This window comes from Trachurus trachurus (genome assembly GCF_905171665.1).
Source record: "Trachurus trachurus genome assembly, chromosome: 23".
NCBI lineage: Eukaryota > Metazoa > Chordata > Actinopteri > Carangiformes > Carangidae > Trachurus > Trachurus trachurus.
In genome coordinates, this window is record NC_139912.1 from 3,239,734 (window position 1) to 3,254,090 (window position 14,357).

The 14,357-nt window shown below is 40.4% G+C and overlaps 2 protein-coding genes across 2 annotated transcripts in view; both read left to right on the top strand.

Moving 5' to 3' along the window:
• trhde.1 (thyrotropin releasing hormone degrading enzyme, tandem duplicate 1) overlaps nucleotides 1-512 on the top strand; it is a gene marked incomplete at both ends in the record, with an annotated part of 192,973 nt that extends 192,461 nt beyond the window's left edge. The window contains one exon of the mRNA XM_083999510.1: nucleotides 360-512. Coding sequence (XP_083855636.1) covers nucleotides 360-512 — 153 coding nt within the window. The remainder of the gene's footprint in view (nucleotides 1-359) is intronic.
• The window catches only part of dclre1c (DNA cross-link repair 1C, PSO2 homolog), a 476,875-nt gene that overhangs the window by 367,334 nt on the left and 95,184 nt on the right, over nucleotides 1-14,357 (top strand). The gene's annotated exons all lie outside the window — the stretch shown is intronic.

Consider the following 14,357-nt stretch of genomic DNA (forward strand, 5'->3'; position numbering starts at 1 on the left):
GTATGATTGCCGACAGCGTTGTATTCTCTATTATTAAAGGTATAAATATAACATATAATATCACAGAGTTTTGCCCCAGGTTCGATCTGGTGGAAAAACTAAAACCAGAGGAGGCTGTTTAAAATACTGTATTAATGGACTCAATGGTTTTAATGGGCAGTTGTCCAAATAGTAAATTATCTTTAAGCTGCCACAAACATAATATTTTTAGCCACAGAGCTGAATATTGTTAATTGTATCCAATACTCTCTTATTATGGGATGTAATTAACATATCTAGCATACAGTACATTGGTTGGGCTATAATATTTTTGTCTCTTTCTCTCTTTTCCTTCTTTTTCTTGTCCTTTCTTTCCTCAGTTAAAGGAGTTCATCCAGTCAAGTGGCGTGGGGGCGGGGCCTGCGTTACCACGGGCGCTGGAGATCGTCGAGGGCAACGTGCGCTGGCACCGCCTCCACCGGCGCCAGTTCTACCAGTGGCTGCGCAAACCTCCAGGCCCCGCCCTCGGCTAACGCTACGCCCCCGGCTAGCTGGAGCGAAGCGACTTTACACTGACTGCTGAGCTCATGCTAATTAGGCGCCGCTAGCTAACGGAGTTAACGGACTGGATGGAGACGAAGACCGACCTGCCTGGTTCTTCAGCTGGTTTTTCTTTTTAAAGAGACTTGATTTCAATTTTTTTTTTTTATAATTTCAGGTGGATTATTTTACCTCCTCCACACGTGGCTGATGTGATTAAACTGGTTTCTGTGCTGTGAAAAGGTGAAGTTATAGCTTCCAGTCAATCGCTTTCTCAGTTGTTGCTAGCTTAGCAGTTAGCTTTAAAACTAGCTGCAGAGAGAGGAATAAAGTTCAATCAAAACAACAGATCAACTTCTCAAACTCTGTTGTTAAATACAAAACATTTACCATCAGTATTTTATAATTATTATGTGAAATACTTGAATTGGCAAAATCAAACATCACAGCAGAATCAGGTGGTGACTAACGCTGCTTACTGATTTCTATGTGTGTTTTCTGTGCACATCAAAAACTCCTTGTTTATACAGATGATATTCTAAAACATTAAAGTCCAAAAGAACAGCAACGATGACACAGAAGGAGGTGAAAGCTTTGATTCCCACCAAAAGCTGTGCAATTACCCAAAATCCGCTCAAGCTAGCTGGTGTGTTAGCTTCTCTTAGCTACAGGTCTGACACTGAGAGGGAACATACCATACCACAGTGTTCCCAGTCATATTCATATCTGTAATGTCCTGCATTTTGATGCTAACCAAAGTGTTTGTAGCCGCTCTTGGCTCACTAAACCAGAGACCCGTAAATATTTAAATCAGACCTCGCTGCATCAGCTGCGTTAAAGCGGTCGACAGTAAAAGGACGATTTCCCAGCAGTGAGCTGGATGTCCATCATTTAAAATGGGCTGTAATTAACACTACATGGACTCGTTGTCCTCTGATCACAGCTCTCAGGGGACTCATTCAGACTCATTAACTCTCCTAAACGTTCACGCTGCTTCAACTCGAATCTAAAGAGCAGCTTCATGTTAAAAACTGCAACAGTTTGGAAAATATCACCTGTTTTTCAGAGGCTTTTGCTGGCGCCCCGCTTGCCTAACCTTAACTGTACTTTCAATATAACAGATCATAATGACGTTAAGTCTAAAACAAAGAGAACACCCCATGTAGAAGGATAATTGTCCCCTGAACAGCACTGATGTGTTGGTTATTTTTTAACAAGCTGGAAAATGTTTTAAAGCGAAAATGAACTAATGAGGCGAAAACAGTGTTCTCACATAAAAGGCACGATGGGATCTAGGAAAGGTGTATGACATGATTTATTAATTTGTTTGAAGTTAGATCAATAAACCTGAAATGAAAACATTTATCTGCTTTTACCAACAAAAAAAAAAATCCCCAGAACATTGAACAAAATGTATTCCCCAGTCGCTAATTAAAAGTATTGAACTGTCTCCTGTGCAATCTATAAATTCATTAAAGGTCCCCATAGTCCCTCAGTTAGCCAATCAGAAAAGGGAAGCCTCTCAGTGTCTCTTCTGGCTGTTTTCTGAGAGACCCAATAAAAATAGAGCAGATTTCAGGCAAAATACTCGGATGATGGGTCCAAGTGGGCGGGGCTTGGTGACTGCTTAGCTGTGACATCATAAAGTTACAGGAAGTCTTGACGGCTGGTTTAAGACTCAGTTTTCCGAATACAGGCTGTGACCCATAGAACCAAGACATAAATGTTCAAACCTCATCTTACATGGAAGGACCAATATGTTACTGAAATATGAAATAATAATTATAATGTCAGACCAAACAAACAGCTGCAAAATAACTCAACCATATTGATAAAAATAGAGAATAAACACTTTTTTATTGTCGATTTTTACAACACAGAAAACTTGATCAAAACTAGATTCTGATTTCTCCTGCCAAATGTCTTCCTTATTTCTTCTACCTGGATTTTTCCTCTTGGTTTTAAGCTTTTTTTTTAGTGAGAGAAACAAAACAGAAATTACAAACACATTGGCCACATGATCTAGGGCATTAAGTTTTGCTTTTCTTTGATTTTAAAATTTCAGCAACATCAGAAACCACTCCTTTAGTTCACCTGCTCACTTTTCTGTTTTAGTTATGAATTTAGTTGTAAATAAAGATTACACTCAATGTTTTACATCACCGCTGACACGTTTTATGTCAAACTGCTCATGTGCACAAGTGTCAACAGAGCGTAAGTGGAATTTTTAGTATTAAAAAAAAGGGACTGTAAATGATCTCAACATTGTTATTTTCTTATCATTTTTATCCAAATGAGTAGGACATGATTCACAGTCACACTTCAGTCACAAATGGTGGTAAGCAAACATGGTATTAAAGGGAAATAGGAAACAACTCGGGGCACATGTTAAAATAGTTTGCCAAAACTTCACATCTATCAGCCAGTTAAGTTTAGTGACCTCATAAAACTTGACAGTGAGAAACTTTTAGTAGTGTAAACGACATGTTAACCCGACTGATTTCAACCTTGGAGATTAACAACCAGAACCAAATAATTAAAAAAAAAAAAAGTCTCTGTGGTTTCACAAAAGCACAAAAACCTGGAAGGTGTTGATGTAAACACACTGACATCAGCTGCTGGACAGAAACTAAAGGCACAACAACAAAACCACTAGATTTTTGCTTTTCTTTTTTCTTTTAAACCAATCAGTGGTTAGTTTTGAATCCACCCACTCTCTTGTCCCCAGATGGAAGAATAAATAAATAAATGGAGGATGAAAAAAAAACGGAGAATGGAAATGGCTGAAAAGACGACACAGCTTTAAGAAACATATTGAGTGTCACTGTTTGCAGACGATGCTGCTGTTTAAATGACTGTTTGTATCGGGACGTGACAGGTCGAAGCTCGTCATCTGTGGACTCGTACACCTCGACTGGAGGATGGACGTAGCGATGGAGTTTACATTGTGATGAATTCTTCTTAATTTTTAACGTCTGGTGAATTTATTGATGTGATGAACTAAAGGAATTCGTAGCCTGACAGACTTTACATGGCGATGAATCCCACTGTGTTACAGCAACAGGTTCTTCAATGGCCGATGCTGTTTGTTTCCGATGGATTTTACGCCGCTTTGGGGATTTACATGCTATGGATTCTTAAGAGAAATGGCTGTATAACTCCAGCTGGACGGGTTTGAGCTGCATGCTGGATGGTTGGTGGTTCTTCTGTGTGATGGATTATATATATATATATATATAAACGTATCGGATTCGGCGACAGTACAACGGACAATGCGATGGATTGTATGGATCAACGGCAGAGTGGATTGTACAGGGTAATGGACTCTACGACAGACGCCATGTTGGATTTTATCAGACTGAACCAAAAGCAGCGGGGGAAAAAAAAAGTTTTCTTGGAAGTCCAACTCACAAAGATAAGACTTTTGGGAAACGACTTTAACGTTGAACTTTGGGGAAGTCCAGTGCGATGAAGCTCCGTCCTGTTGAACGGACTTTTTTGAAGTTCCTCTGTTCTTCTGTTAGATCCGGCTTTTGATGTTAATAACTGAGCCATATATGAATTAATGGGCCTGCCTGCTTCTATACACAGTGTGTGCAGTGATGTGTGCGTGGGTGTGTGTGTGTGTGTGTTTGAGGAAGATGATGGCGAAGAAGATAACGGCAGCAGTGGCGGCGATGGTGGCGACTGTTGTGCCCGTCATGATAATTGAAAGTGTGTTAATTAAAATGATTATGATTAGGATCAGGACTGAGGCTGGTGGTCTGATGATGGTGGTGGTGGTGGAGTCGGTAATGATAATTGTTGATGATGTGAAAAAAAAAAACTTATCAGTATTATTATAATTATTATGCTAATCATTCAGTGCATTTTGAATCTTTATTGTCCTGTCAGGGAAATCTGGTTTACAGACACCAAGCACACAACAAACTCGCCCCAATGTACAAATCAACACTGTAACTAATGTTTAAAACGTGGGATGTGATGATAATGATGATGATGACGGAGATGAAGATGGTGTTAACGATGATTATGTATGATCATGACGACAACGACGAAAGTGACGAGGACGACCCGGGACCAAAATATGACAGAAGCAGGAAGTTTGCACAGAAGAGTTTAATCCTACTTCCTGTTTGCCCTGCTGTGGTTTCCTGTGTTTTTTTCTGATTGGACAATATTAAAATGGTTAACCTTGTGTGTGACTCCGTCTGTTTCTGCACAAAACTCACACAACTTTACGAACCTTTTGGTTACTGAGTTTGGACACAAGATCGTTAGGTACAAGATGGCTTCTTGAACGGCGGAGCAGAGCCGTGAGCTGCTCAGAGCTACGCTGGAGGCTCATGGGATTTCTTGGTTTTCCTCATCAAACTCATCAAATACACAACCCAACAACTCCACAACGCTCTGGTGGACAAGTTGTGACCTGCACATTCACCACGCTATGAGATAATAACACAACGTTACCAGACAGAGTTGTTTTAGAGGTAAATGCAGAGACTGCTTGATGAAAAACTGTCCCTGAAGGCAACGCGCATCAGCGGTTTTGCATGAATTTCCCTCTAAAATAACTCTGTGTGGTAACGTTGTGTTATTATCTCATAGCGTGGTGAATGTGCAGGTCACAACTTGTCCACCAGAGCGTTGTGGAGTTGTTGGATTGTGTATTTGATGAGTTTGATGAGGGAAACCAAGAAATCCCATGAGCCTCCGTAGCGTAGCTCTGAGCAGCTCACGGCTCTGCTCCGCCGTTCTAAAAATAGCTTGCACCAACAATTAAAGGTAACGAACCTACTGCTATGACTATAGGGATTATGGCGATGGGCCAATTTGCCAAAATGTTGAACTATCCCTTTAAACATTTTCCTGAATGAAGTCTGAGTTGGACTCCTCGGTTCCTCAGGTGGTTTGGGCTCAACGTCCTCCTGCCGTATCAGCCTGCGACCAATCAGAGGCCTCCCTGGTGTTGTCATGTGATGATGCTGCTGCTGTTTTGTTTCTTTTAGCTTCACTTCTCTTTGTTGTTATTTTTAACAACGTTTGTGAAGGTTCACGTGTCGACAGCTGCAGCGGTGAAGAGCTGCTGCTGCTGCTGCTGGTCGTAGTGGAGTGTGAGTGTGTGACACTTACACTGTTTCACTGCTGTTGATGTGGCGGGTTGTCATGGAAACAAAGCGAATGTGAGGTGGCCCAGTTTTCCAAAATACATCAGGACAAATTGCAGCTGGCAGAGTTTTTAATTATTTAACTCCAGAGAAGAGGAAGAAGATGAAGAAGAAGAAAGTGACACGGGATTCAAACTAGCAACCTGTGCGTGTGTGTGTGTGTGTGCGCGCGCGTGTGTGTGTGTGTGTGTGTGTGTGTGTGTGTGTGTGTGTGTGTGTGCAGGTCTGACATCTCTTTAAACTTCATCCTCACATCCTGATGAACGACTTAGCTGTTTTTCCCACGGCATCATGGGAAATAACACTGTGGATTCACACTGCAAGTTCACAGTGTGTGTGTGTGTGTGTGTGTGTTTGTGTGTGTGTGTGTGAGAGAGAGATTAATGGGACTCTGGAAGGATGTGACAGAGAGAAAGCAGCTAAACAGATGATAAAGAGAGAGAGAGAGACTGAGGACGACGGTGAAGAGACGAAGTGTCAGTTCAAAGTGAATCTGTTGTTTCTCTCTCGCAGGTAAAAAGAAAAGGTGAGTTCATCATGAGAGAGAGAGAGAGAGAGGAGGAGGAAGAAGAGGACAAGATAGAAGAGAATGGAAGGAAAAAGAGGAAAGAGAACGAGGAAAAGAGAAAAAGTGAGGAGAAACAGAATATAAAAAGAACGAATGGAGGGAATAAGGATGGGGAAAAAGTCAAAAAAGCAAGAAAAAGAATAAATGAAATAGCTAAAGGGTGTAAGAAAAAGGGAAAGGAAAAAGCAGGGTGATTAAAAAGTGAAAAAAAATAGGATGGAAAAGAAGAGGAGGAAGAGTTAAAGACAGAAAGAGAATGTAGGGAGAAGGAAGAAAGGGTTGAAGGAATGAAATTTGGAAGAAAAAAAGTGAAAGAAATGAAGAAAAAGGAAAACGTGTGAGAAAAATGAAAAGGAAGTTACAAGATGAAACAATGAGACGAGTAAAAGAAGAAAGTAACAAGGGATTCGAAAGAGAACAGCAGAGAAACAGAAGAAGAAGGAGAAAGAGAGAGAGGGGAGGTGGAAAAAGAGGAAGAGGACCAGATAGAAGAGAATGGAAGGAAAAAGAGTAAAGAAGAAAGAGAAAAGAAAGAAAAAGTGAGGAACAGAGGAGAAAGTGAATATAAAAAGAACAAATGAAGGGAATAAGGATGGGGAAAGAGTCAAAAAAGGAAGAAAAATAGCTAACAAGAAAGACAGGATGTAAGAAAAAGGGAAAGGAAAAAGCAAGTGAAAGAAGAAGATGGAAAATAAGAGGAGGAGAGTGAAAGACAGAAAGAGAATGTAAGGGTTGAAGGAATGAAATTTGGAAGAAAAAAAGTGGAAAAAAATGAAGAAAAAGGGAAATGTGTGAGAAAAATGATACAATGAGACGAGTAAAAGAAGAAAGTAACGAGGGATTGGAAAGAGAAAAGCAGAGAAACAGTCAGAAGAAGGGAGAGAGAGGAGGAGGAGAGGAGGAGAAGAGGAAGAGCAGCAGTGTGTAGGTTGTTATTATTCTAAGAGAGGAATCCCATTTCAGATAACACACACACACACACTCGGTTTAGTGGAGGACAGGAAGATGGAGAGAGAGAGAAAAAGAGAGAGAGAGAGTAAACTGTAATTCATTTTCTGATAACAAGCATAATCCTCGGTTTCCACGGTGACGGTTTGACTACAGTCGGCGGAAACAGTGAAGTCATAAAAAACAGACGAAACGTTAAAAAAACTCAACTGTGACTCGACTCTGAGCTCGTTAATGAGCCGAGGACAGAGGGAGAGGAAGAAGAAAGAGAAGGAGATGAAGAAGAGGAGGAGGAGTTTTCACTTTAAGAAAAAAAATAGAATTAATTATGATTAAATTCCTGAATAATTGAAGCGTGAAAACAGAGAGTTAGTGGTGGTGGAGACGGAGTAAAACGAGGATGATGATGGTTGAACATGAAAATAAGTTAATTCTCATATTTCCACTCGGAAAAAAACACAAAACCTAAAAATTACAACTGAATTACCAAGATTTATTCCTAAACATGTCATTTTATTCTTAAAGGGATAGTTCAACATTTTGGCCCATTGCCATAATCCCTATAGTCATAGCAGTAGGTTCGTTACCTTTAATTGTCGTGCAAGCTATTTTTAGAACGGCGGAGCAGAGCCGTGAGCTGCTCAGAGCTACGCTACGGAGGCTCATGGGATTTCTTGGCCTCCCTCATCAAACTCATCAAATATACAATCCAACAACTCCACAACGCTCTGGTGGACAAGTTGTGACCTGCACATTCACCACGCTATGAGATAATAACACAACGTTACCAGACAGAGTTGTTTTAGAGGGAAATTCATGCAAAACCGCTGATGCGCGTTGCCTTCAGGGACAGTTTTTCATCAACAGTCTCTGTATTTCCCTCTAAAACAACTCTGTCTGGTAACGTTGTGTTATTATCTCATAGCGTGGTGAATGTGCAGGTCACAACTTGTCCACCAGAGCGTTGTGGAGTTGTTGGATTGTGTATTTGATGAGTTTGATGAGGGAAACCAAGAAATCCCATGAGCCTCCGTAGCGTAGCTCTGCAGCTCGCGGCTCTGCTCCGCCGTTCTAAAAATAGCTTGCACCGACAATTAAAGGTAACAAACCTACTGCTATAGGGATTCAATGGGCCAATTTGCCAAAATGTTGAACTATCCCTTTAAAGTTTCTGTTTTTTTTCTCATTTTTGCCCTTTTTTTTGTTGTTGTTGCGTTTTGTTAGTTTTATAGTTGCGGTTCATCCTCTGACGACCACGACTTCGTCTGTTCAACCTGTTCATTCTTCACTGTCTCCAGTCCAAGAATCTGTTGCCATGGTGAAATCACATAATACTCTAGTAGCCTATGTGTGTGTGTGTGTGTGTGTGTGTGTGTATGTGTGTGTGTGTGTGTCGCCTCGAGGAAAATCAGCTCAACTTTCATTCATATTGAAATGAAGCAGTGAGTGAGAGGAGAAGAAAGGAGGATTAGGAGAGGAAGAGATAAGAGAGGAGGAGAGGAGAGGAGGAAGGAAAGGAAGGAAGGAAGCATAGGAGAGAGGAGGAGAGTGTGTGACACTATCTGTGTTTCCTTGTTTTGCTGCTGTCAGAGAGAAAACTAATCCACCGTCAACACACACACACACACACACACTGCTGTCAGTCTGCTGTGCAAAGCAAAAATGATTTTCCACGTCGGAACAAAAGTTTCCTCAGAGGTCGCAGCAGATTTTTAATTAGTTGGAAAATGCACAAGTGAGTCGAGGTTCATCCAGTAAACACACGCACACACACACACGCACACACACACACACACACACACACACACACACACACACACACACACACACACACACACACACACACACACACACACACACACACACACTCATACACACACACACACACGCTCATACACAGCGTGACAGCAGCTGAAGCTCATCCTGGATGTGCAGCTCCGTCCCGATGAGTCAGCAGAGAGAGACTCTGGTCTGTGATTGGCTCTCGGCTGTGACATCACAGCGTCACATCTGGTCCGGTCTCACCTGTTCAGATCAGCTGATATGATCATGAGCCAATAGGTGATCAATAATATGATCATATCTCTTAATAATTCATCTAATCTGCAAGCAGCGACTTTGTTTTGAAGAAAACATGAATATAATTGATGAGGAAATGTTTTGATGTTTAACAGCTTCATTAAACTGATGATTCTGTTCAGACTCTGGTTATTGTGTCATTTATTATTATAGTTTATGAAATATGATTGTGTATTGGTAGAGGTAGAAGTAGCTATATATAAAGTATATACTTCTATTGACTAAAAATGGACCAGAAAGCCGAAGCAGAATGATTATTATCAGAATGAGCCGGGCGGCGCTCAGAGATGACATCATCCAGGTCAGAGGTCAGTAGGTCAACCTACAGACCCCGGATGTTGATAACAGCTAACCCCGGACTCAGAGGGGAATAGCACTAGCCTATCAGAACTAAATATTGGTGAAATGAAGGAGTTTCTCTGCAGATAATGTGTTATTTAGAGGCTGCATTCTGCTGCCCTGTAGACTCCATTATACGGATATACGCGCCTCTCGGCTGGAGCTCATTTCATCACAACCACTTGTAATGACACCACAGTTATCTGGGGGAGGAAATGATCGGATTTTATGCTAGAAATAAGGTCCAGATTGTAAAAAATGGCAATTCCCCTTTAAGTTTTTCCAACGGGAAACTTATTATTTGAGTTGTATGTGAGTGAATTGTCTATAAAAGAGGCAGTGTGTGGTTTTTGAATGTTTACATTGCACTGTTACCACAGTTACTCTGGTTTCTCCTTATAAGCTTTTGTTACGTAGCTTCATATATTGTTTTTTTGCTGATAACAAACTAATATTTATAAAGTTGTTATAAAAGTAACAACAATTTTCCAACTATTATTATTTTTTATTCCGTGCTGCTGTGAAATGACTGATCACTTAAATCAAACCACTAATTAACTTCCAATTAACGCTCAATTTGTAGATGAGGAGGAGAAAGAGAGAGAAGAGCTCATGTTTGGAGCAGCATCCTTCACTCATATCAGAATAAATATTTTCTCATTAATTGGCTTCTCTTTTCATTTCTTTTCTTTTCTTTTTTCTTCTTTTTCAGAAACATTCTCCACCAGGCTGTCAGAACCTGATTTTGTTGTATTTTTTACTTTGTTTACTGTAGAAACATGCACCGACTAGACATTAATTAAAGGCCGATCACTTGTGTTCATGTTCTTCACAAACAGCATGAAGGAGACAGAGAGAGAGAGAGAGAGAGAGAGGGAAAGAGAGAGGGAGCTTAGAGGTAAATTGAAATGTTCAGAGTAAATTGTTTGTTTCCTCAAGACAAGTGGAGTAAACGCTGGAAAATGACAGTATGTGTGTCTGTGTGTGTCTGTGTGTGTGTGTAGTAATTATATCAGCAGTCAGGGTTGATGGATGATTGAGGTTCTATCTGCAGCCCGAGGCCCTGAACGCACCACAGCACAATTAATCTGACATCACTACAGTGTGTGTGTGTGTGTGTGTCATATATTGTCTCTATGTAGCAATTTATGATGGCTGACTGTGTGTGTGTGTATGTGTGTGTGTGAAGAAAAGTTTTAGTGTTAAACTAACTTCGCCGTGTCGGTCGGTGTATGCAGGTCTATTAGTGCCACCGTCAACGCCACCGTGACGGATGTTTAACAGCGGCGTCGAGGTCACGACCAACATGTGTTCGCTGCAGACGTGAAACTCAACACAACTGAGTCTGAGCTTCATAAAAATCTGTTAACTTCATAATAATAATAATAAAAAATAAAAAATAAACGACTCTCGCCTCAAAGCCGTGAGAGGAAACAGAGAAAATGATTTGTTGTTAACGCCACACAGTGCACTTAATACAGCTGAAAGCTCATTTAATGTTCATTTATTAGTAAGTTTGAAACATTATTACAACAGAAATTAGTAAGGAGATCTATTTCTTAGCCTGATTTATTGAAGAAGCCTGAACTCTGAGACAGAAAACACTATTTCCTACATAAGACTGTTTACTATTAATTGTTTCGGTTATTTTGAATAATGCAGAAATTGCTGCACGAGTCCATGGAGACATATTTATGAGTAGACCATATTTGAATATATGTATTTATATTGTCTAGTGTCTTGTAAGCACGTGCACAGTAGCTTATAAACAAATAAATCGATTAATCAATTAGTAAAATGGCACCAAAACGTTAAGTTAAATCTCTTCACTCACTAAACTGTTGAAAAAAATGTTGTTTTTTGTCCTAAATTTACCAATAACTTTTAAGAGAAAACAGATTATTCTGGTAAATGTTTAAAATAGAAGCCGTGATTTATTATCAGTATTATTTTTCTAAACTAACAGCAATCCCTGTTCTATATACAATGGCTCTAATACACTGTTTATGTAAAACAACTTACATTTTGGAAACACACTGAGCAGGAAAGAGCCTCGTTAGCAGCAGCTCAGACTAAATGTCACAAAAATAAACAATACATATTTATAGACCTTTGTCTAAAAATTAAACAAAACTGCACGAGACCCAGGCGGCTTTTTAAATTACCCACCAACCCAACAATTTAAACTGCCTATTTCACAACTCATTAGGCTGCGTTCAGGGCAACTTCAGCTCTGTTGGAAGAAAAAGAAACCCCCCACACACACAGGCCCAGATTCATTTGAAGGAGCCGGTGTTGCCAACACAGAAGGTTCAGACCTCGTCCAGACAAGAACTGGCAACGAAAGACATGGACTGGAGGAAGGAAAGTGGGAAGAGCCAAACAGGAAGTGACCGAGCATGTTCGCATTAAGACCAGACTGAGTTTTCAAAGTAAAACAAAGACCAGCACAAGACTCTGGTTAACCCTGTTTCCTGTGTTTTTTTTGAAGGGTCATCTATTCTGATTGGCAGACTGTTTAATGAGTGATCCAATCATTTTATAGAGAAGATTTCAGAATAAAACACTCAGAGAAACCAAATCCTGCAAGTTGTTAGATGGTGGGTCCAGGTGGTGAGGGGGCGGGGCTTCGTTGTGACATCACAAAGTGACAGGAAGTCCTGACGGCTGGTTTTAAGGCTCAGTTTCTGAATACAGGCTGTGTGCATTTCTCTGTGGACTGAGGCTTTGATACTTTCACAGTATTAATATAGAACCTAGAGCTGCTTTATAATCACACTACACATGGACATCTACCTTTATACTGTATGGAGCTTTAACACAAACATCTACCTTTATACTGTATGGAGCTTTAATATAAACATCTACCTTTATACTGTATGGAGCTTTAACACAAACATCTACCTTTATACTGTATGGAGCTTTAATATAAACATCTACCTTTATTTTGAAGGAGCTTTAATACAAACATCTACATTTACTTTGAAGGAGCTTTAATGTAAACATCTACCTTTATACTACAGCAGGAGTCTGAAGTCACGTGTCTTTAAGGACATTCTACTCGTGGTTCTTTGGGTTTTTGGTTCTTTGAGATCTGACATTTTAAATAACGATGACCTTCTTATGAGCTCAGGCTCATTACACATACATGAAATCAATCTGGGAGAATCAAAGCGCCGCCTTTTTGCACGTCTGATTTGGTGTGAAGAGGCTTTAAATGCTGCCAGTGTGTCAGATAATAACAATAATTATAACAGTCAGGCTTTGTCACCTTGACTGCGTTTAATTTTGCATGAATTCACTTGAATGCGACTCCGCTCCTCCGACTCTAATGAGCAGTTTCAGTCTCGTGTTGTAATAAAAGGTTCGTGAGACAGAAAATGAAACCTTCCATTCTCCTGCTGTCACACTGCAACAGGCCTGTGTGTCTGTGTGTGTCTCTGAGTGTGCGTGTCTGTGCATGTGTGTGTGTGTGTGCTGATAACAGTGCCCGCCTGATAATCAACCACAATTACACACCAACCAAAAGAAACAGACGAAGTGGGTGGAAGGAGGAGAGAACTATTGAAATGGTAATATCTGACACACACGCACACACGCGCACACACACACACACACACACACACATTGGGACAGGGAACAAAACATTTCCAGTGGGTTCGGCTCTGAAGGAAGAATCACCTCTGAATGATAAACAGACCGAGCTCATGATCGTCGACCTTCACATGAATTTAGAAACGAAATGTGAGAAAAGAGGAAATCTGAAGTTTGTCGACAAACTGACTCTATTTTATTATTCTACTGCTGGAGGAAAGAAAAGTGATGTTTAATTGAACAAATAATGAATAGATGGACGTTATTGATCCAAACTGGGAAATTCTTCCTGAAACAACAGCACAAAGAATCATAAAATGAAGTAGAAATACGTAAATAAATGATGGAAGCAGGTTAACAAAGTAGTAGAAGCATAAATATAAAATAACTAACACAATGAAATCACTGTATATATGAAATGGACACAATGTATGGAGTTGAATCAGTTTGTTCTTGAGACCGAATTAATGTTCGTATGAAATTTGAAGAAGATGGATGGATGTTTGGATTGATGGATGTTTGAATGGATGGATGGATGGATGGATGGATGGATGGATGGATGGATGGATGGATGGATGGATGGATGGATGAAAATTTGGATGGATGGATGTTTGAATGGATGGATGGATGGATGGATGGATGGATGGATGGATGGATGGATGGATGGATGGATGGATGGATGGATGTTCAATGTTAGGATGGATGGATTGATGGATGGATGGATGGATGGATGTTGGAAGTTTGGATGGATGGATGGATGGATGGATGTTTGGATGGATGGATGGATGGATGGATGGATGGATGGATGGATGGATGGATGGATGGATGGATGGATGTTCAATGTTAGGATGGATGGATTGATGGATGGATGGATGTTCAATGTTAGGATGGATGGATGGATGGATGTTGGAAGTTTGGATGGATGGATGGATGTTTGGATGGATGGATGGATGGATGGATGGATGGATGGATGGATGGATGGATGGATGGATGGATGGATGGATGGATGGATGTTGGAAGTTTGGATGGATGGATGTTGGAAGTTTGGTTGGATGAATGGATGGATTGATGGATGTTTGAATGGATGGATGGATGGATGGATGGATGGATGGATGAAAGTTTGGATGTTTGAATGGATGGAT